The 23,868-nt window shown below is 38.0% G+C and overlaps 1 protein-coding gene across 5 annotated transcripts in view; it reads left to right on the top strand.

Annotated features, from left to right (window-relative positions):
• Positions 1-2,437: 2,437 nt before the first annotated feature.
• Positions 2,438-23,868, top strand: part of LOC105039550 (nudix hydrolase 3) — a 35,602-nt gene continuing 14,171 nt past the window's right edge. For all 5 annotated transcript variants that reach the window (XR_012136674.1, XR_012136675.1, XM_073248326.1 and 2 more), the window contains exons 1-7: positions 2,438-2,595; positions 2,706-2,885; positions 4,730-4,807; positions 7,201-7,297; positions 18,045-18,178; positions 22,855-22,936; positions 23,466-23,552. Coding sequence is in view for 3 of the 5 variants with exons in the window: in XM_073248326.1 (XP_073104427.1) it covers positions 2,513-2,595; positions 2,706-2,885; positions 4,730-4,807; positions 7,201-7,297; positions 18,045-18,178; positions 22,855-22,936; positions 23,466-23,552 (741 nt within the window). In the remaining 2 variants the exon portion in view is untranslated. The remainder of the gene's footprint in view (positions 2,596-2,705; positions 2,886-4,729; positions 4,808-7,200; positions 7,298-18,044; positions 18,179-22,854; positions 22,937-23,465; positions 23,553-23,868) is intronic.

Raw genomic sequence — 23,868 nt, 5'->3', positions numbered from 1 at the left:
TCTTCTCCTATCTCCAAATATTTGACTAGATGCCCTACCAAACCTTCCCCGTGACTCGACATTGTAATCACCTACGGTGCACATGGTCATGCCATCGAGGTAGTGACACTATTTGAGCAAATGTTGGAATCGTCACGAGATGCAGTGGCAACGGGCTCACACAAGATTGTCCCACACTTTCTTGGCACCGACGGTCTATGCCTCTTTTGGCACTGGCAGTTTACACCTTATGAGAGACCCCACCAAGTCATCGATCCTTCGCTATTGATCCAATTAGAAAATCAACGAAGCAGATCGATCCTAATATCCATAACTATTACGAACAGAAACTTTGACAAGATCAAGAGACTATTGGACGATGCTTGCTGACCAAATGAGGGACCATAGTGAGTAGATGCATTCAATCGGCGTCAAACATCTAAATCTATGCCTGATAGTGGGTAGAGTATCGGATAAAATTTTTATAGTTAGACCGATTATGGAAAAAATTATAATCGGACATATTTCAAAAACGTTCATCAAATGATGGATGGCTGTACGTGTGTTAAAATATTAAAAAAAAAATAAATAAGTTTTAAGAATATTAGAATAGTTTAGATAAACATCACATAATCATTCTTTTTTTTTATGGATATCTCAATATATGCATGTGGCAAACGATAACGCATCCGATTATAATTCTTTTCATGATCGATCCGGCTATAAAATTTTTTTCCAAAATATCTATATATGATGTATGGTATATTTACATTAGATCCGAGTCAGGTCAGGTTCGGCTTAGGCTAATTTAAACCCTAGTTTGGACTATTTAACGAATTGGCTCATTTTTCACACTCAACTTTATGGGCTTAAAATATAAATTAGATCCCCCAAAATGCTTCAAACTCGAGTATGCCTACCGGATCATCCCTTTTTGTACATAGTCTTAGATGTAGATGGATTTGGACCATTCTCATTACATCGACAACTATCAGATTCGACAAACCTAATAGCTACACACAAAGATTAACTTCTATGAGTCCATCCCCCCGTCACCAGGAGGCATTTGGGAGCACCAATGTCTGACTAGGACTTTATGTCTACCCACATCATACTCGCGGTCGGGTGGCATATATAGAAGCGGGGAGGACTATTTAACAAATGAGCTCAAATTTCACACATGGCCTGCCGGGCTTAAAACATAAACTAAAGCGAAATTCCTAAACTAAATATCTCAAAATACTTCCAACTTGGCTGTGCCGAACGGATCATACCTTTTGTAAACAGGTCTCAGATGTAAATAGATTTATATTCTTTGGATCATCGCCAGAATTTTCTCACTACATCGACAGACCACATTCAATGAACCTAATAGCTATATAGAAAGGTGAGAAAGTTTTTGTGCACATACGTTGCCCCATCTGATTGGCACACAGTCATCCTTTTTTTCAAAATATATTTAATATTTATAATTTTATTTTTTATTTAAAATTTTAAATAATAAAAATATTTTTTTAAAAAAATTTATAATATTCTATATTCATATTATTAGAGCCATCAAAACAAATCGATCTAGTTCATGCAGAACCGATCTTTCACGAATCAAATCCATTCGAACTAGACCAAAAAATTCTTTTTGATAAACGGACCATCAAATAGACAGTCTGGTCATGGCCCTTATAAGTAAAGGATCTAAACGGACTAATCTTTATTCATCAAAAAATTAAAATAATTAAAAATATAAAAATTAAAAAAATATAAAAAATTAAAAATTTTCAGATACTTCGGCAAATAAATAATAAAATCAATTTCTACATTAAATTTTAAAATATCAAAAATAAATATGAAATGACTCCAAAAAACTTGTAATAATATCATTATATCTATTTTTTACAAGCAAAAAAAATTATAAAATAATTAAACTTCATAAAATTAAAGAAACCAACAAATAACAAATATTGTTTAAGTAATATTGAATCCAATCATTGAAATTCAGTCTCTATTCTCAAAATTTTTATTATAAAATATTTACCATCAAAATTTTATTAATCAATAATTATCTTCATCTTCTTCAATTATAATATTAAAATATTGACAATCTAATTTTGATAAATTTTTATATTTGAACCATCATTTTTATATACAATCCAAAAACAATAAATAATAAAGATCAATAAATAGTTAGAAAAAAATTATTTTTGTATCCAATTAAATTAAAATTTTTATTTTAAATTATAAAAAAATATTATTATTATAATAAAAATTATATAATTAATTATAAATATATAAAAATTTGTATATCATCGCGAAAGAGAAAGTATCTATATTTATTTAAAATACGGACATCAATGTTAAAAGCTGATTCATTTATATGCGACCATTCGGTCACCGCCACATAGGAAGCACCAATGTCCCACTAAAATTCTCTGTCTTCCCATGTCATGCTCACGGCCGGGTGGCATATATAGAAGCGGAGAGGACTATTTAACCGGTGGGCTCATGTTTCACTCCCATCACGCCCTCCTCCTCGGCCATGGCGGAGATCAATCACCAAGACGAGGAGCTTCTCGACGTCCTCACAAGAACTGGAGAGAAGACCGGCATCTCCAAGCCCAGGTTCGCCCCGTTCCACATCGATCGATCGAAGAACCTCTTCTTTCCTTCTTTCTCGTTTTATTCCTGCCCTAAGAATCTCATGGGATGTCTTCTTCTTCTTCTTCATGTAGGGGGCTCGTCCACGGGGATGGGGACTACCACCGGGCGGTCCATGTCTGGATATACTCGGAGAGCACTCAGGAGCTCCTCCTGCAGCGCCGAGCCGACTGCAAGGATTCTTGGCCCGGTCTGTGGGATATCTCTAGCGCCGGCCACATCTCGGCCGGGGATTCCTCTCTCATCACTGCCAGGTAGTTGGGTTCACTCTGATCATAAGTTTATTCCCGTTTCGGAGTCTATGTTATGATTGTTTATTGAGAGATGAAATCTTGTTCTTTCTTGTGGCTCGTTTTTTCTATTCTCGTCGGATTTTTTCTTGCTTCTTTGCTATTCTTTGAATTATTGGTTTATTTGTTCTTTTTTGAGGATGTATTTCTTGTTACCTTGTTTTACGGTTATGATAGACCTATCAAAGGGTCTCTTGATTGCAAAGTAGTGGCACGAATGTTATTCTGTTCTAGGGTCGATGTTATGATTGGTACTGAAAGAAAGATGAATCTTGCTGTTTCTTGATCTTTGTTTTCTATTTCTGGTTTAAGAGTTTATCGTGCTTTTTTGCTATCCTTTGAATTCTTGGGTTCCTGGTTGGTATCTAAGTTGGTGTATCTCTTTTTACCTTCTTTGGTGGAGCAATTAAAAGGCATCCTGACTGGCAGGTATTTGTTAGCTATGAGTTTCATTCTGTTTTAGGATCAATGCTATGGTTGCTACCGGAAGAACGGTGAATCTTGCTATTTCTTGCACTTCGTTTTCTTTTTTTTTTTTCCAGTTAGAGTTCTTCGTGCTTCGTTGCTATGCTTTTAAATCTGAACTTCTTGCTTTGCATCTCAGTGCACCACTTTTTACCTATTTTTATGATCATGATGCTATGTCTGAAAGGTCTCCTGACTCTCAGAGAGTAGAATCCATTGCTCTGAGTTTAGTTCTCTTTTAGAGTCAATGTTGGGACTATTAATGGAAGAAAGATGAACTCGTGCTGCCTTTTGTGCCTGTTTTTTTGGTTACAATTTTTTCTGCTCCTTTGCTGTACTTTGAATTCTTAGGTTCGTGGTCTGCATCTTAGTTAGCAGGCATCTGAACCTTGTTTTCGGCTTATGATCCAGCTATTATAAGGCATTCTGACTGCCAGGTATTTAATTCATTACTCGTGAGTTTAATTCTGCTTTAGTGTCAATATTGTGACTGCTTTCAGGAGAAAGATGGAATTTTGCTTTTTTTTTTTCTTGGTTTTTTCTTTTTTTGTGGGTGGGGGGTATGGGGATTGTTAGAGTTTCTCATGCTTCTTTGCTTCTTGGTCTGCATCTTAGTTGGTCTGCCTCTTTTTACCTTCTCTTATGATTATATTGTGCCTTTATTAAAAGGTATCCTGACTGCCAGGTAATCAACTCCACTGTTTATGAGTTTAATTCTGTTTTACAGTCGTTTTGTGTCTATTTATCTGAAGAAAGACAAAATCTTGCTTTGAATTTCCTGTGCTTCTTTACTGTACTCTGATTTCTTAGGTTCTTTGTCAGTTGGACTTAATCTTGGTACACCTAATGCATGTCATAGTTAATTTTTTCTTTCTGCATGCTTCCTATAAAGATAAGTCATCTCCCAAAAGTCAACAATAAGATCATAAGAATATGATAAATGACTTATGAAGAGAAGTCAATTATGGTTTTTTGTTTTTCTGAATTTTGTCTATTGATATCTTCACGTGACATTGCTTGATGTTTGTAGACAACTTGTAGTGGCTCTGGCCATAGATATGTGTCATTAAGCTTTAATTCTAGTTACTAGAATTATTTATTCTCAATAGGGAGTATTATGAGAAACAAACATATACATTAAGATAGCTATGGCTATTTCCTTACAAATTTTCACTACTAAGATGTTTACTTGCTTCCCTAAATTTATGCTAATATTGTAACAGTATTACTTTTTTATGGTGGAGAATTCTTGGAAATCACAAATTTTTTATTTGATTCAATATTTCAGTTTTTTCCCCTTAATCTTTATATATTGCCTAATTATGTAGACTATATTTTTACAGGAGGGAGCTTAATGAAGAACTAGGCATAAGCCTCCCAGAAGATGCATTTGAGTTGATTTTTGTTTTTCTTCAAGAGTGGTTTGTATACTTCTGCTCATAGTGTTAACATCTTTATTTTATTCTTGTCTGAAATTTTAACCTAATGCATTTATTTTCCTACAAAAGAATTTGTTTTTAACACATTTTCTATTATGTAAATTAGATCTTTGGCCCTTGCATATATGCTTTCTGTTGTTTTCATATAATGCAGCAATATTGCATAACTTAGTACATGTACATTTAAGCTAACACCCTAAGCTAATCTCCTTTTCATGACATTAGAACAGGCTTTCTGTTGTTTTCATATAATGCAGCAATCTTGCATAACTTAGTACATGTACATTTAAGCTAACACCCTAAGCTAATCTCCTTTTCATGACATTAGAATAGGCTGCTACCCTATTATTTTTTTTGCATTTTTTAAATCAAACAAGTATTGCATAAGCTTGAGCTATATGTGACAGACATTTCTTAATTAGGCAATGAGGAAGAAATGACCTGATTTTGCTGATTGTTCAGTGAAGTCACCGAATAATAATATTTTGGGTGGAAGTTTTGTGGATCCTATGCATCTGACCTCCTCATTAAGACCAGTAGTTGTGGTCCAAGATTTGTGGGACTGAATCCAAAATGCAAATTGGGTGTCCTTAGAAGACCCAATATCTGGACCTAACTTGAACCAGTTTTTGTTTTTGTTTTTTTTTTTTTAAAATAAAATTTTTAAATTTATTTTTTAAAAAATTATATCCATCTAGTGCCTAAGGGAATTTGTCTCATTGGGTTCTTTCATTTGTTTGTGCCCTAGAGATCAATACAACTCCCTTGTCAGAAGGTATCGTCGTCTTTATTGTCTAGACTCTTTTCATGTCCAGGTGTTTGTTGGAGATTTGCTCCTTTGCCTTTTTTTTTTTTTGACCACAAAATTGGAACTAATTTTTACAGGATTGATGTTAGGTTGACTGTTGATCGTAAACTTGATCAATCCTTCTGCGGAGCTTCCTTGGCTTCGAGTTGTGCTCTACGACCCATATTTGATGAGGAAATGATTTGGATGCTGTTGCTTTTGCTGCTGATTCATCTAGTTCCTTCTATGAAATTATTTTGAATATTAAACTACTATCATACTAATCTGGTTGCCCAGCTTGTGGTGTGTCTGTGTCGTAACCTGTTATCTGAATGGTTCAGATCATTATTTATTTTTGGAGAAATACATACTACTGTCTCATATTTAACTTTACCTGTCCCTGTTTCAGTAGACCCGAACCTGATGCGTACCTGACCATTTTTCCTTTCAAAAGGTTAGGTCCTAGTCACGTTGCTATATGCAGTTAAGGGACACTGTGTTGCCTTGCTGTCTTGTTGGATGATCTGGTTTGACTTTAAGACCAAATATTGTGTCTTTATTGATTAGGGCTATTCAAGGACTTTCAATCAACTGAGGAATCTGATGGGGCGTAAAATTTTTCTTACTTTAAACTTTGAAGAATAATGAATGGTTACCATTTCCAAGGGGTCCTCTATTTTTTTAGGGGAATGTAACTTTGAATCGCTCCATGTTTCTGTATTATTTTCATTTCATTCTGGAATATAATGCATTTATAATGACTGCGAAAATGTACGGTACATTGAGAAGAGATTTGCAGATAATAAGATAATAAATATTAAGCAAGCCAGTTTTTCTCAAAGGATGCACATTTTTGAAGCCCCATGTTGCTTTTTTTTTTTTTTTTAGTTAATTAATTTTGGCTTCTACTTATGCATAAAAACTTGGTTTAGGCTCGATGACAAGTTATCCAGATTTGCATCAAGTCTTCCATGATCATGTTTGTCAGTAGTTAATTTCTCCAGTTGAAATTGTTAATAGAAACCTGGCTACTTTATGTATCAGCCAGAACTCATCAAGCTGCTGCCTTGGTGTGGATTGTCAGTTGCTGAAACATCAAGGAAAACTTTAGTTCTTTCCCTATTTTTGTAGTTCTTTTCTGTATTAGTATAAAATCAATACCTGAGGTCTTGAATTAGTGAATTTTTTTCTTGTTGAGTTGAGCTGTCACATTTTCATTCTTTGACATATCATTTGAGTTTATTAATGCTGGAGCAAAGGTTATTTGAAGCGCCTTTTGCTTTATGATTCCATAATTTCTTCTAATAGCATGGTTAGGCATGTCAATGGGTGAAACGGCAATCCTCAATTGCATTGTTTCTGCTCAGGTTATTGAGTAAGGTGTACTTATAATTTTGCTTGTGTTCTGCTCAGGCAAGTCCATTGACATCCCTAGATGTGGATTCCCGGTTAGGATTTTTTTTTTTTTTTTTGATGAATTGGTTAGGAAGTGTAGACAAGTTTAAAATATGCTATAGCTTATCAATTATTGATGAGAAATTTTTATGCTATATGTAAATTCAAGCATTTATATCATTTTTTGATGCAGTGTTATAAATAATGGGAAATATATCAACAATGAATATAATGATGTATATCTTGTAACAACTTTGGCCCCAATTCCATTGCAGGCCTTCACTCTTCAGGTAAAAATGATTAAATTTTTTATTGTAGTGTTATGTGCTATGTATGCTATAGTTGATAGATTGTTCTCGATGCTAATTTGTTCTCTCTCACTATGAACACTATTCCTATCTGCAAATTGCTGCAATTAATGATGTACCTAAATATGGCCAGAACACTTACCTTTTGGAGTCATATATTCAGATGCAAAACAATAATAAAACATTGCTTGGACCTTTGGGCCTATTTTTTTTTGGTCACTTCTTTCCCTGATATGGCTTAGGAAGATTTATAGACCTCAAATTTTTATCAGTCAGTCTTTATAGTTCATAAAGCAACTTTCTTCATACTATGGTGTTGTTGCTTATTTAGAATAGAAAACCCATGTCTTGCTTCAATCATGAATCTTTATTTTCGAATGAAAGACAATGCAAATGTAGTCAGCTTTTGAATCATTTTATTAACTGGAGATAATTTGTTTGGGTGAGTTTTGAATCTAGTTTTAGAAAAGCTTGTATATGCAAGTACAAGCTTTTCGTCTATGGGGCTTGAAGTCATGCTGGTGGTGCATGTATATATGCAATTTGCAGTTATATAATAGATTATGTATTTCTTCCGTCAGTTTGGTTTTATGCCACGAAGGTCAGTGATGGAAGCTATTTTTCTCCATTGAAGGTCAATGGAGAAGTATAGAGAAGAGATAGGATCTCCACAGAGCTTCTATTGATTTAGAGAAAAGTTATTGTTGGGTGGATGTCTGGCCAGGACACCACCTCCTAAGATCCTTTCAGTACCACGCGATGCAGCAGGAAGAAAGAAGAAACAAAACAAAAGGAAAAACAATCAAAATACGTAGATCAGCCACAAAAGGGCTCTCCTCCACGGGGCATGCAAACTTCACTATGAAAAGAAAATTTTACAAGAGGAGACCTCACCCTCAACCCTTGTACACCCAATTCTCTCTCATCTGAAGTTCCCCTCACAAAAGCTCTCTCTCTCTTGGAGACCCCCCTGAACCCCTGAAGAGCCTGGCGACCGCTGTCCAGGAGCCTCCTGCTCCTCTCTCACAGCGCTCTCGCCCCTCTCTCTCTCTTCTCGGTTCGTACGGCGGCGAGAAACCCGAACCCCCCTTCTCTGTTCGTCTCAGGCCTTTTTAAAGGCTTAAACAGAGCTTAAAACATGATTAGAGAGGGATTAGGAGTCCTAAACAAAGCCAAAAAACCCTCGGACCGTCGGATCAAGACCGGGAGCCCTCTGGGTCCTTAGATCGCGCTCCGGTCCACGGAATAGTTTTGTGGACCGCGAGAAACGCGTGGGAAACGCCCACGCGGTCCACAGGCCGCGCCGTGGACCACCCGGTCCACGGTGGACCGGGGCAAAGGGTCGCGGGCCTGGGTCGCGCGTCCCGCGCGGCCTGGGTCGCGCGTCCCGCGCGGGCCTGGGTCCAGCGTCCCGCGCGGGCCTGGGTCCAGCGTCCCACGCACCGCCGCCTGCGGCCGCGCCGCTGCCGCCCGCCGCCGGTCGCCGGCGGTCCTCCGCCACCTCGATTCTCGTGCCGACTTCAAAAGCTCGTATCTCCTCCATCCGAGCTCCGTTTCAGGTGATCTTGGTCTCGTTGGACTCCGTTTTTCGCCGCGAACCTCGCTGTGGGCTCAATGTGGGCTGAATCTCGAGACGTCAAATCCTAACAATCTCCATCTCGACTCGATATTCGGCCTCCTCCAAACTCCGAGAGCTTCTGGATCTCCGCGCCCCCATGCCCTGGGGCAATCGCCTGCTGATCATGGATGGGCAAACATGAGAGTCGAGTCAGACTGCTCGATCCCATCTCCGTCGTATGCTGTGCTCCTCCTGACTTGAGACCTGCTCGGGGCATCATCCTGCGGCAATAGGAATCTTACCTTGCGACGTCGTCTCTTGTCCTCCCGAGTCTCCTGTCTCGTGCCCGATCCGCCTCCTGGAGCTCCACCTCGCTCTGGGCTCCACCTGGCTCCCGATGCTCCACCTCGCACTGGGCTCCCTGCCAGGTAATAATGTCCTCTGCTCCCCTTCTTCCTCTCCAGCACAATCCTATCGCCGCGTAGCACCCTCAGGATTCCTCCACCAGCACCGTCCTGTAGCCTCTCGAATCCAGTATGCTAAGTGAGATAAGATTCCGCCTGAAATCGGGTATGTATCGGACCTCCCCCAATCTCCTCACTGCACCGTCATGTGTCCTCCAGCTGACCGTCCCAATGCCTCTGATCGCACAGCTCGATCCATCCGGCAGATATACAGTGCTCTCACTGTTCTCCAGGGAGTCAAACTGCTCCTCTCTGCAACACACATGATAGGGGCATGCAGAATCTAATATCCACTGCTGGGAAGAAGTAGATACTTCGTCAGATATCTCTAGGACATCTCCATCTGAATCGCTGCCGGCCGTCGCTACAGCAGCCACCGTCCGATTTTTCAGTTGAGGGCAATCTCTGGCTAGATGCCCCAACTCCTCACACCGGAAACATCTGGTTTTGCTCAAGTCCCTCCTGGACTTAGACCGCCCTCGATACGATCTCCTGTCGCTCCGTCTACTGCCTCCTGCTCCTCCAGAAGCCACCAAAGCTGAGCTACCGCCACCTGAGCTCGAAGCTGGGTTCTCCCTTCTGAGAACCTCATTCTGGAGTATCGCTGCGGTGACCTCGTCCATCTTGATAGTGCTCTTCCCCACTAGAAGAGCAGTCACCAAGGACTCGTACGAAGAGGGAAGCGACGCCAGCAAAACCAGCGCCCTGGTCTTCTCCTCAACGTTCTCGCCAACGCTGAGAAGGTCGGTGAGGATCTTCTGGAAGTGGCTCAAATGCTCCTGCACGCTCTGTCCCTCAGTCATCCGCAGTTGGTAAAACTGCCTCCAGAGGAAAAGAGTGTTGGTGAGAGACTTCGCCATGTACAACTCCTCGAGCTTCGACCACAGCATCGTCGGGGAAGTCTCGCTCAGCACATAGATCACCACCTCATCCGTCAGGTACATACGGATGGTACTCACCGCCTGCATCTGTAGCCGTTTCCAATCCCGCACCTCCATGGTGGTCGGCTTCTCATCGCACAAGAGAGCATCGATCAACCCCTGTTGGATGAGCACGTCTTTCATCCTTGCCTGCCACAAGGAGAAATTGCTCTTACCATCGAACTTGTTGATCTCCATCTTGATTGTTCCTGTTTTCTCCATCTTCAGTCTTGCTCACCACCACTGCAATCTGCGTCCTTGTACCACTTTGCTCTGATACCACTTGTTGGGTGGATGTCTGGCCAGGACACTACCTCCCAAGATCCTTTCAGTACCACGCGATGCAGCAGGAAGAAAGAAGAAACAAAACAAAAGGAAAAACAATCAAAATACGTGGATCAGCCACAAAAGGGCTCTCCTCCACGGGGCATGCAAACTTCACTATGAAAAGAAAATTTTACAAGAGGAGACCTCACCCTCAACCCTTGTACACCCAATTCTCTCTCATCTGAAGTTCCCCTCACAAAAGCTCTCTCTCTCTTGGAGACCCCCCTGAACCCCTGAAGAGCCTGGCGACCGCTGTCTAGGAGCCTCCTGCTCCTCTCTCACAGCGCTCTCGCCCCTCTCTCTCTCTTCTCGGTTCGTACGGCGGCGAGAAACCCGAACCCCCCTTCTCTGTTCGTCTCAGGCCTTTTTAAAGGCTTAAACAGAGCTTAAAACATGATTAGAGAGGGATTAGGAGTCCTAAACAAAGCCAAAAAACCCCCGGACCGTCGGATCAAGACCGGGAGCCCTCTGGGCCCTTAGATCGCGCTCCGGTCCACGGAATAGTTCTGTGGACCGCGAGAAACGCGTGGGAAACGCCCACGCGGTCCACAGGCCGCGCTGTGGACCATCCGGTCCACGGTGGGTCGCGCGTCCCGCGCGGGCCTGGGTCGCGCGTCCCGCGCCGGCCTGGGTCGCGCGTCCCGCGCAGGCCTGGGTCGCGCGTCCCGCGTGGGCCTGGGCCTGGGTCGCGCGTCCCGCACGGGCCTGGGTCGCGCGTCCCGCGCGGGCCTGGGTCCCGCGTCCCACTCGCCGCCGCCTGCGGCCGCGCCGCTGCCGCCCGCCGTCGGTCGCCGGCGGTCCTCCGCCACCGCGATTCTCGTGCCGACTTCAAAAGCTCGTATCTCCTCCATCCGAGCTCCGTTTCAGGTGATCTTGGTCTCGTTGGACTCTGTTTTTCGCCGCGAACCTCGCTGTGGGCTCAATGTGGGCTGAATCTCGAGGCGTCAAATCCTAACAGTTATGATAGAGTCCCTGGAGAAGTCTTAAGGTGTGTGTTAGAAAAGAAAGAAGTTTATGTTTAATATATTAATATGATTAAGGATATGTATAATGGAGTAGTTACTTTTGTGAGAACTACTAATGGCAATACTAGTGAGTTTCCAATCACAATAGGTTTTCACCCATGATCTGCTCTAGGTCCTTGTTTTTTTCGCTAGTTGTGGATGAGTTTACTATGCATATTCAAGATGATATTTTTTGATGCATGTTATTCATAGATGATATAGTGTTAATGGATGAAAGGTTGGGGTTCATCACAAGTTGGATTTATGGAGGAGTTCATTAGAATTGAAGGATTTTAGGTTAAGTAGAACAAAGATGGAGTACATGGAATGCAATTTTAGTAAAATTAAAAATAGATATGTAGTTGATGTGAAAATTGAGGTTCAAGAAATTCCTGAGAATGATTTTTTTTTTTTCAGTATGTCTAATAGATTATTCATAAGAAAGGGGAGATTGAAAAGGATGTTATCCAGGATTAAATCAAGATGGATAAATTGGAGAAGTGCAATTAACATATTATATGATGGTAGGATACCAATCAAGTTGAAGGGAAAATTTTATAAAACAGCCACACAATTGCAATTTATGGTAAGAATTTTGGGCACTTAGAAAATAACATGTGCAAAATATGAGTGTGGATGAAATGAGAATGTTGAGATGGATATGCGGTAATACAAGAAAAGGTAGAATTTAAAAAATAAAGTCATTCGTAAAAAGGTGAAAATAATATTGATTAAGGACAGATTGAAAGAATGATGAGTAGATGGTTTGGATATGTACAACGTAGGCAAAGGGGGTGGACCGGGATGAAGGATTGACTTGATACATGTAGAAGGAAAGAGGAGTAGAGGTAGAATGAAAATCACATAGGATGGAGTAAGGAAGGATTTGATATCTCAACATCTCTCAGAAAGTATGGTCCTAAGCTGAGCAGCATGGAGGAAAAGGATTCATGCATCCGACTCCAACTAGTTTGGGATTACGTCTTAGTTGAGTTGTAATTCTTCTATCAATTTTTGGTAGCTAAACAACAAATCCCATCTCTTTTGAATATCTATATAAATGGAAAGGAAAATTTAATGAATTTATCAAAGGAAAACATGCGAAAATGTATATGCCATGTGAAGACCTTCGGTTTCTTAGAAAGTTGAGGCATTTTGCCTACCTTGTCTCTTTCAAAAAATTCCTGTGACACGCACATGCAAGGGTGCGATTAGGTTGGGGGACCCTTAGGTGGGAATTTAGATAAGGGAAATATAGACCATTGTCCTTTTCCAATTTAAACTAGATTATAGGAATCAGCCATTATTTGGTTTTGCTGAACGATTCTTGAGTTTGTACTTGTTATTTACTCGTGGATATGCAAAAGGTGTTTTGCTGAAAGATTCTTCAGCTTCTGGTTGCTATCTACTCATGGATATGCAAAAGGTGTTTATATTTGAGAAAGGAAGAAGAATTAGTATTTTATATCTTTTATTGTTTGGTGGCAGCTTTGTATGGAATGAAATGTTATAGTACTGATTAAAAATGCATAGAGGGTTTTTGGGTTGCAAACCGTAAACTGAGCCTTCTAGGCTTATCTTAGCTTAAGATGCTGGAGATGTGAAATCTATAAAATCTTGATGCTTTGTGCTAATGATCTTAAATTACTTTGACTTTTATTGACATAAAGGATTTACAAATCTTGGCATCAATAATTTAGAGTAGGTTTTAAGGCTTGGTAGGATGGGGGGCATCCCAGTCGTCCCATCCTATTCGAATGAGAAAATGGGACTAGGATGGGTTGGGACTCTGAAACCCATCTAGGCGGGGAGAGAAGAGAGAGGAAAGAAAGAAAGGGAGGAAAGATGAAGAAAAAAAAAGTGAAAGGAAAAAAAAAGAAGAAAAAGAAAGCATAGGAAGAGGAAAAAGAAAGAAAGGAAGGAAAGAAGAGAGGAAAGAGAAAGAAAAAAGAAAAGAAAAAAAGAAATAAAGGAAGGGACACGAGAGAAAAAGGAAAGGAAAGAAAGGAAGATAGAAGAAAATGAAAGAAAAGAAGGAAAAAAAGAAGAAAAAAGAAAAATAGGAAAGAAGAAGGGGAGAGAGATAGAGGATATCTACAGTGATGCATAACCGAGACCCCCGCTGGGACAGGGTAGGATAATGGGGTGTCTCATTTCGTGGAAAAATCGGGCACCCCTATCCCATGGGATTTAAATCTTGAATGTAGATAACATAATGTTGGAGATTTTGTTGTTTTGTGGTCTTTCTTGAGGGTTAAATGTGCTAGTAACTGTAGTTGTTGCTGGAATTTTGGACCTTATACATGTTAATAGTCTAGCAGAAAGGACTTATTGCTTGCTTGGAAACAACCTAGGACATTCACCTTGCTTGTTCTGTTGCAGGCCATTAAGCAGCAAAGAATTGAGTTAGAACATAAGTAATTGCCTCAAGGTGCTGGGATATGTTACTTATTTTACTTCCAGGATGAGACCATATATAGATATGATTTCAAAGCTACTAAGCTTCTGGTGCAAGAATGTACAAGGCAGAGGAATCCTTTGTTTTAGATCCAGATGGGCTCCTTTCACCTTCTTTTAGGATGGAATCTATGTTACATGGACTTGGGTCGGGTGTCAAGCATTGGAACCTTGCAATATCTAAGAATTTCTTCTTCCAGATCTGTGTCCAAGTGTTGTACCAAGAACTTTAGGCTAAATGAAAGGGTCTGGGTAACATAAGATGGAATTGTGTCATAGCCAACTAAGGTGCCTCTACATAAATGTTTTTCTCAAGTCAGCAATAGCTTGGAGCTGGTTTGGCATATCTATCTTTAGTTGGGGATATGAGAAAATGAAGATGTACATCACATATCCCTCGAATTGACTTTGCTGATTTTGAGTTCTTGCAAGGATTAAAATATGGTGTATTATGTATGTGTTTTCTATAGGCTAGCATCATGTATATACTGTTGGATTTTCTATAAGTGCTAGTGCATGTGGATTTCAAAATTTTTCTAAATCCAAAATGCAGTGAAAAAATCAGATTAAAATACTTTTAATCTAAGCATGCATTCATCATATAAAAGCATCTATGGATCTAGTTCATATTGCTGAAATTAACATAAACTGATTTAGGAAGAACAAACGAAAGTCTGAAATCAATTCACATATCTGAATCGCTTTTTCTTTGCTTTAAACCTGTAACTGGGGTTGAATCCGATTCAATCCGGATCTGGACGGGTTCTGAATCAGCAGCACAAGCGTCCTGCTTCTATGGGTATCCACATGGCCGACCTCAATTATTTTCTCTTGGATCTTGCTTGCCTGAACCAAAGCCTAAATAGGCTTAAACCAAATCTGGATCGAAATAGAACCCTTTTGATGATCCTTTTAATCTTTTTTGATTCTTAAAGAAAACAAAAATCTTTCTTGATCCTTCAACTAATCAAGAAGAATAACAATCAAGAAGTGGTTGTAACTAACTCTCAATAAACTAGAGAGTAGAGGGAACAAGAACCAAACAAGTGGCGCCAACAATTGACCCACTTCCTTGATGTGCCGCCCACCCTCTTTTTGGCTCCAAGGGAGGACGGCTAAGAGAGAGAAGAGGTGTGGGCTAGAGAGAGAAAGAGAAGGGGAGGCGGGGGCCAGTGAAAGGTGGCGGCAAGGTGGGAGGAGGAGAGGTTCGTTCACAACTAAAGGGCAGCGTCCTTTGTATAGGCAACTTAAGGATGTCCTAATCAAATTAGAATTCTTCATTCTAATCATATTAGAATTCCTAGTCATAATATAGTTGGACCAAATAAATGGGACGCCACCCATTACACACCCAAAACCACACCTTACTCTAGGCATCCCATCATATGCGATCCAATTAGATGTAAAAATTAGCCCACATGGTTCCATATATTCTCTTCAAGGATTCTTAACCAAGAAACTCTTTCTTGATTTAATGCAAGTCATAAATTAATTATCTAACAATTGGATCTCATTGAATCAAATTCAATTAGGTTCAAATTAAATGTAGGAATTGGTAAAAACTCATCATATAAGTAAACCAATCACAAGAGAAGTTAGGTTCACGCAGATGCTAGCAAGGTTAACATGAACCCAATTGGATTTCTCTAAATCTATATAAATCAATTCAGGTCTTCTCCTTTTATGTGTGACCCCATAGGTTCAATTCTGTCTGGTAAATACTATGATCTCTATCATAGGTATCACTGAAACTTCTTTTAGTGGATCGAAACAGTTTCACTCTTACTCGATAAGGATCATTGATCCAAAATGATTTTCTTGAGCTCTCACAATCCACCAGTTACATCTAGCAATATGTAGTGGCAACCTAGTAGAACCGACATAGAACCTTCAGGTGTAGTTAATGTATGATACAGTCCCTCTATCGGAAGTTTCGATTAGATGACAGGTCATGGATAAATCGTTAAACCTCATCATCAGTCATATGATAAATCTGATCAGCTTAAGTTCAATAGTGATTCGAAATGAAAATTCTTTTCCATCAATCACACTGCTATGGCTGTAGATTTGTGGACTTAGCTTCTCAAATCTCATAGGACTACTCTCTATCAAGATCGATAGATCCCATCTAGATGCACATGTCGCTCGCACAGTTCAACCAACTGAAGCCAACATTCACTACAAAAAAACTCATAATCGAGTTAATGTTTATATGTAGTCAAACTACAGCAGCTTTACTGTAAGCAACTATGACACCGCAGGTCAAAGGATCGGTCACACAACTACAGTATCGAGATAATCACTGACGATCGAATAGAAATTCATGTGATTTCTCGTATGGTCACGTTCAGTACTAGTTGTTCTCTAACAACTACCTGCATTTTCTGCTTAGTGTCTCTTCACCATAGATTAGAGACTCATTTATCCCGAAGGAAGCGAACCGTGCGCCGGTCCATCTGGATAGATTACTGTTCCCATGACTATCTTATAATCGGGAGCAATTTAGGAATCGATCATACATGCCTCTAATTCTCAACATTTAAGAATATGTATCGTAACATCAATTTCAAAGATGATTCAAGGACACATAACATTTGAATGGAAAAAAAATTTATCTTTTATTGATTAAATTAATAGTTTAAGTACAAATTTGTGTCATCGAATAAAAATATGTCAGCCAATAATTGGCTTCTAGGACATACATCTCACACATACCTCATCATACTATGGCTCATCGATACAAAAGATATGTAGCTTTGTTTAGAGGTGCACAATTGGGAAAGTAGAATGTCACTTTTTTAATGGTACCTCTTTTGACTTGGGCCACTTTTAACTAAAGTACAAAATTCTCTGCATTATTGAAAAGTCTCAAATAACTCTCAGTTTGTCTCTAGATTAGTGATTCGTTGAATTATCCTGCAAAGCCAAATTGTTTGAGAATTACTCAATCATTCTTGAATTAGACATGAATTTTACAATTTATTAACGAGTTACTTGTAATTATGTTTTTTTTTTAAAAAATTATATGTTACAAATTAATGAGACTATATATATCCTTGCTAGTGGTGTTTTTTTTAGTATCATTTGTTATTATTCTCCCTCTTGTACTTATTTTTAAATAAACAATAATTATTTTAGAAAAACTATATTCTCTTGGTTTTCCTTTTTCTTAATTCTTTGGTATCTGAACTCTTTCCGAATTTTTGATGAATTTGCTGATTTTTTCCCCAAATTCAGAATCATATATCTAGCAAATTGTTTCTGAATGCTGAACTCATGACTATGCTTTTTAATTGCTTTATATTAGTGGGTCTAGACTTCTAGAAGAATCACAAACATAATTCTGTCTTAAGAAATTTAGCATTACAAGTCATGCTAAATTTGAGTTGATTGATGTTAACCATGTGCACCTCATTACTTCATTAAAAAAAAAAAGATGCTAAATGTGTGCACCACATTTTTTAGGTACAGTATTGGACATAGCTATCATCATGTAGGATCAAAGAAGAGACTGTCAAAATAAAATGATAGTAAATCTTATAATCATAAAATAAACTAATGTACAATGGATGCAACTAACTTATGTTGGCCAATGGTACCATACATGACAAAATAATACAACATGAGAAAAGAACAGGTGCAAGTGAACATACCACTTCTCCGCATATTGAAGGCCATGGAGGCTTGTAATGCCATCCTATACTAGTGTAATGTTGTATATACTTAAATCTACTGCTACTGTGGGTTTATATTGCTTATGTATGTGTGTGTTTGCTTACCTGTCTCAACTATGAATTGTTTGGTATATAATAACTATATATGATTATGTTGCGCTACTAACAAGAACTAGCTAGATCACTCTTTAGCTGAACACTTTTTTTCAGGATAGCTTGTAACTTTTTCTTCAAACTTATCATGGCTTGATATTTTTTATCTGCTTACCTAGCAGGAAATAGACTGCTTTGTATTATTTGATTGCACTTTATATTTATATTTTAGGAAACTGAAGTTTCTTCAGTGAAATATATCTTTTGGGGCGAGTATAAAAGTTTACTTGCAAATGAACATGAAGAATATGTCCCTTATGATGTAAGCGGGCAATATGGCCAACTATTTGACATTATTGAGCAAAGGTATGTTAATATAAACTCCTATAAGGTAAATGATATAATTATTGTTGTTTTTTTTGTGTTGAATGCAAATTTTATATTATACTGGTCTATTGCATAGGTGAAATTCACATTCTTCCTAGTATCAGCTTTGTCTAAAATTTAAGAAAATTCACATCATGTTTGCTTCTTTCGAAAGAAATAGAGGCTTCTTCTATATATCTGATTCCATCAATAAACTAACACTAAACAATGGAGTGACATCATTAGGTGGACAAATGTGCTACTTTTTTTCTCCTGTGCAAATTTGCGTGATTTTACAACTAATGAGGATAATGTAATGTCAGAATAATGAGTTATCTATTTCCTAGCTCTTATTTTATTTTTTCTAGGAACAATAGATTAAAGAATTTGTAAAGGAGAGATGGGACACGAGCTACCAGACAACCAACAACTTTTGCTATAATATTTTCCATATTTAGCTGCTTTTAGAATGGATACTTATAGGACCACTGGTGTAGTGGTGTTTGCACATGTAATGCATATGAAAAAGACAAGGGAAAATTACAGGGACACCCTCTCAACTTTGGGCCAATCCCAAAGACACCCTCTCGATTTTAAAAAGTTTCAAATGGGTCTTTCAAGTTTTCAAACTGTTTCAAGCTGGTCCTTTGATTCCCCGACTAGAGGACGGTGTTAGCCTGCTGTTTCTATTGACAAAAATGCCCTCTTCCTCTTTTTACCTATTCCAATGTCTATTTAAGATTTATGCAAGTGCATGAATAATTAAGGTCACCCACATAATTGCTTTGAGATCTTTGCAGATTGATGAATAATCCTAATCATCCATTGATCACTTTGAGATATGTGTAGATTGATGAATTTTTGGATCATCCATGCAGTTGCTTGAAGATCTATGCACGGATGAATATTTGGATTGCTTCAAGAGTTGTGCAGGTGGATGAATAATCCTGATCATTCATTGATACTTTGAGTCTATGCAGGATGATGAATATATGGATCATCTGTGGTTGCTTTGAGATCTATTGGGTGGATGGATGATCTTGGTCATGCATTGGTCACTTGGAGATATGTGTAGATGGATGGATAAAGAAGTTTAGAGCACTTTGAGATCTATGCTATGGATGATCCAACAGTGGATTTGGATGAAGGAAGGTGAGTCATGACACCATTATGTAATGGGTGATCCAACGGTGGATCCATTTTTGATACAAGGGGTAGTTTGGTCATAATCAAGGCTTAAAATCCTATGGGATGGAGGTGTTCTGATTTTTTTGTGGAACGGGACATCCCACTACCCCGTCCTGTATCGGCAATTGTTTCGTTTATGTATGTAGATATCCTCCATTTCTTTCCCTTTCTTTTATTCCTTTTTTTCTTTCTTTTCTTTCATTTTCTTCTTTCTTTTCTTTTCTTTTTTTGTCTTTTCTTATCCCTTCCTTTCTTTCTTTTTTCTCTTCTTTCTCTTTCCTTTTCTTCCTTCTTTCCTTCTTTTCTTTTTCTCCTCCCTTCCTTTCCTTCTTTTCTTTTTCTTCTTCTTTCTTTTTCTTCATCTCTCCTTCCTTTTTTTTCTTGTTTCTTTTTCTCTCCTTGGTGGATAAGTTTCAGAGTCCCAACCCATCTAGATCCCATTGTCTCAGAGGAAGAGATCGGGACGCTCCCCATCCCATCAAAACGTAAAACATTGGTCATGATACAATTTTATGTGACCATGTGATGGTCGTATGACGCCACTCTATTAACATAGATGAATGGCAGGACTATTTGGAACAATTTGCAAACTTGGGAGATCCGCTTGAAACTTTTTAAAGTCAAGGGGGTGCCTTTGAGATTGGTCCAAAGTTGAGAGGGTGTCCTTGTAATTTTTCCAAAAAATAATTGGTTAGTTGCTATTTATGATTCTGTCGACCAATGAATTCATGCAGACTTTGCTTAATTGGAATATTTCTCTGGATATTTGCCGTATGGACTTGCACAAAAATATAAAATCAAGAAAGGAATGCTGATCAGATCTGAGAAAGCACATTCAGCTTTTATTTTGAAAACTGGCACTTAATATACATCACCTTTTTTTTTTTTGGGGTCCACGGTTGAAGGCCGGTATTGAAAGTTTGTCATTTATGTTAACATATTTACTTTCCTCCAACAGCCAGTGAAAGAATAGAAAACTGAAGCAGGAAGAATCTTTATGGTTTGTAATATCACCACTAAAAGATAAGTTTCCTTATTCTAAACGCCATGATGTGAAAAAAGAGGTGGAAAGAGAAGGGAGCTCCTTTTCCAGGATTATAGAAAAAATGGGTGGATCGATGGTGTGGTAAGAGAACCAGAAGAATGCAGGGAATAGAGGGTTGGGTTGGGTTGTGGGGGTGAGGAGGAAGGGGTTGGAATTGGTTGTGGTGTGCTGTACAAACTATTACATTCCATGGCTATAAGTAATACTGTTTACCCCCCCTCTCTCTCTATATGTATGTATCTCCGAACTAACTTCTCACAGAGTATACCACAGTGAATAGACTTTCTATATTTAAAATTTCCAAATAGCATCTTTCTTATATAATGAGGTTTTGAGATTCCATTTGTCAACTTTTTTCGCTGCAAGATGCCATTATTTTCTTTTCTAAATAAGGAATGCATACTATAACTGAAACAGTGCATCGCTGTGGCATTTACATGTAATAAGATGAGATTCTAATCCTACATTTATAGAAGTGCCTTCTTTTATTTAGTATAGACGCCCCCATTCTCTTCGGCTTGGGTCTGTACTAACAAATTTAAGGATGCCTGACATCAAATCCTCATCTCTCTCCCCTTCACTCCAAATGCTTATATCTTCCTGTTCCTCTTCTATACTTAGTCACAACTAGTATTTCTTTTTCAGTTCCCCTTCCTATCCTTTCTCCCTGCTATCTCTACTACTTTCTAGCCCCTTGATTCCTATCCCTTTTATCTTAGCCCCTGAATCTCCTCCCTACACCACTCCCTCCCTTTATTTCTTTTGGCAAAATTATTTTAAATAGTTTTTTATATCTTCAATTTTGGATTTTTTTTAAAATTTATTCTATGTTACCTTCTAGTTGTGTTCTCTTTAATCTTCTTATTTATTCTTTTTACTTGAATTTTTATCATCCGCTTTTTGTTTTCAACTGTGTAAATTTGATTTGTAAATTGTATTTACACTATAGTTTACTTTGGTTTGTTTTCTTATTTCTTTTTTTAGTTAAACTTCATAGTGCATTATAGTTCTGCTGCATGGTTTGGTTTGGTTTTTCTAGTTTTTTTTCTTTTCTTTTTTACCTTTTATTTTTGTTCTTTTTTTTTTTTTTGTATTTTTTTGCACTTTCATTCTAATTTGCTTTTTTTTTGGTTTTCATATCATGATTTTTTTTTTTTTACATTTTTGCTTCATTTTTTTGGGCTGACACTACATTTTGTGTGTTCAGTGTGGCAAAATTATTTTCAAAGTTAGATTTTTAAATTTTAATCTACTTTTATTCATTCTACATTATCTTTTTATTATTTTTTCTGATTTTCTATGCTGTCCTTTTGTTTTCTTCTTGTTGTATTTAATCACTTGCCTTTTGTCTTCAACTGCATAAATTCTTTTTGTGTTTAATCTTTTATTTTTTTTCTTGTCTATATCTTTTTTTGAATTTGTTTGTGTTTTTCTTTTTGTTTAATATTTGATGTTTTGTGTTTTATTTATACTTTTAGTTTAATTTCCTTTGTGTATTCTTCACTTTTGATGGAGCGTATTCAGTCAATCATTACTGTAAAACCAATAACTTTGGGGCATCCTTATCTCTGCCTTCAGCATTTGTATTTCTGATGCATCAACTTATTATTATGGGGATTGATTTTAAGGACCATAAATGGTGGAGTCCAGGAGAATGAGACGCTTTAAGGATTATATCACATTTGATGCAATGAGCTTGGGCTTTGTGGATGTTTTTATGCTGGGGTATATCAAGCAACACAATTCAGTGGCATAGATATGGGGCAGCGTTCCAACATCCTTCAGTAGCCAAACTATTTTTGCAAGTTACTGAAACCTATTTAGGCAGAGTTCTGGGTAGATCATCAGTTTTGTCTATTTTGGCAAGTGATTTTTCTGTTGTCTCTTCTGCAGTTCCACTTGGTTCCTGGATCTGCAGAATTTTCTGGTATTGTGTTTAGATATTCTGATGATTCCTGCTCTTTTATTTCATCCATCGGTATGGATTTGTTGGGAGGGAACATATGTCTCTTCCTGTTTTTGTGCAGTAGCCTTTTTGTTTAATTAAAGCTATAGCAACATATTTCACCTTTTCAGTGAAGCAATTTTTTTTATTTCTAAACGTAGTTTAGATTGTCTGGGTTATAACATATTAAAATGACTATGGGAAGATGATGGGAAAGATTTACAAGGAAGAGTCCCTGAAGATTATTTAGGCTTGTCAGTATGCTTTATATTGGTAGATACTAGATAAGTTTGCAGTTTTCTGGTTATGTTGTTAAAGATGAGCTAGGTTGTCAAAATGCTTTCTTGTTGTTGATTATGTGTGTGGGGTTGGAGGTTTTGTGTTTTTCTTTACTCTAATTAATATAGCTATTACGGAATCATATATAAGATAGCTCTTGTGAACTTGCTGGTGCATATTTTCTTTTAAATTCCAGTGATTCTCTTGTAATTGCTGCAGGTATAAAGATAATACAGAGGCTCGTAGTTTAATCCTACAAAAACAGCTTAGTCGATATGCTCCTATCCATTTGGCTCCAGAGGTAATTAAGTAAATCACGCTTTGTATATGAAAATTTGGCATAAAAGCAAGTTCTTTTGATCATCAGGAATATTCTATACCTGAAAATTTGGTCTAAATCAAGTGGAAAATAGCCTTCTTGACATTAATATGCGCAGAAAAAGTGATGATACTTTATGAAAGATCTTTTGCATTCCAAGCATGAAAATAAAAAGGTGCAAGAAGAATCATTGGACATAATTCTTGAACGGTCAGAGTTGTTTTTAGGAAACGTTTATAGTTATCATAAATACAGTCTCTTGAAGATCTGAACCCTATATCATTCAGTTTTCAAGCATAAATGAGATACTCCTTTAGTTCTTTGTATCATCTTCCTTGAAGCTGATATCAATCAATAGAAATATGAATACTAGTATCGGATGCATTATTAAATATTTTGCACTGTCTTGGCAGTTTCAAAAATTGTGTTTATAAAATTTGATTTTTGGAACTTCAGGAGTATGAATGCATCCATTATGTGTAATTGTTTCTTTTCTTTTTCTTTGATGCAGTTGACTGGGCTTTCAGAAGCAGACAGGGAAGCCTTATCTTATGTGCTTAGAGCATCAATGGTCATGGATGAAATCTTTTATGCGCAGGTTGCTTACACTGAAATTTGTTTCTATGTCAATACTTTTGTTGAGCTTCTAATTTCTATCCACTCTTATTTTTAAAAAAATGATGGCCCAGTGCACAAGGCTCCTGCCATTGTGGGGTCTAGGGATGGCCAGATGTATGCAGCCTTACCCCTATGCGTGGAGAGGCTGTTCTTGTGTTTTGAACCCATGATCTCGAGGTCATAATACAGCAGCCTTATAGTCGTGCCAAGGCTTACCCTCTCAATCCACTCGTATATCCAACATAAAATGTTTATGTAGGATAATTTTCATCATAGCCATATTTATCCTTGATTTT

Source organism: Elaeis guineensis, chromosome 1, assembly GCF_000442705.2.
Source record: "Elaeis guineensis isolate ETL-2024a chromosome 1, EG11, whole genome shotgun sequence".
NCBI classification, from domain to species: Eukaryota; Viridiplantae; Streptophyta; class Magnoliopsida; order Arecales; family Arecaceae; genus Elaeis; species Elaeis guineensis.
The sequence above is the reverse complement of the archived record's forward strand: the minus strand, read 5'-3'. Positions and strand labels throughout refer to the sequence as shown.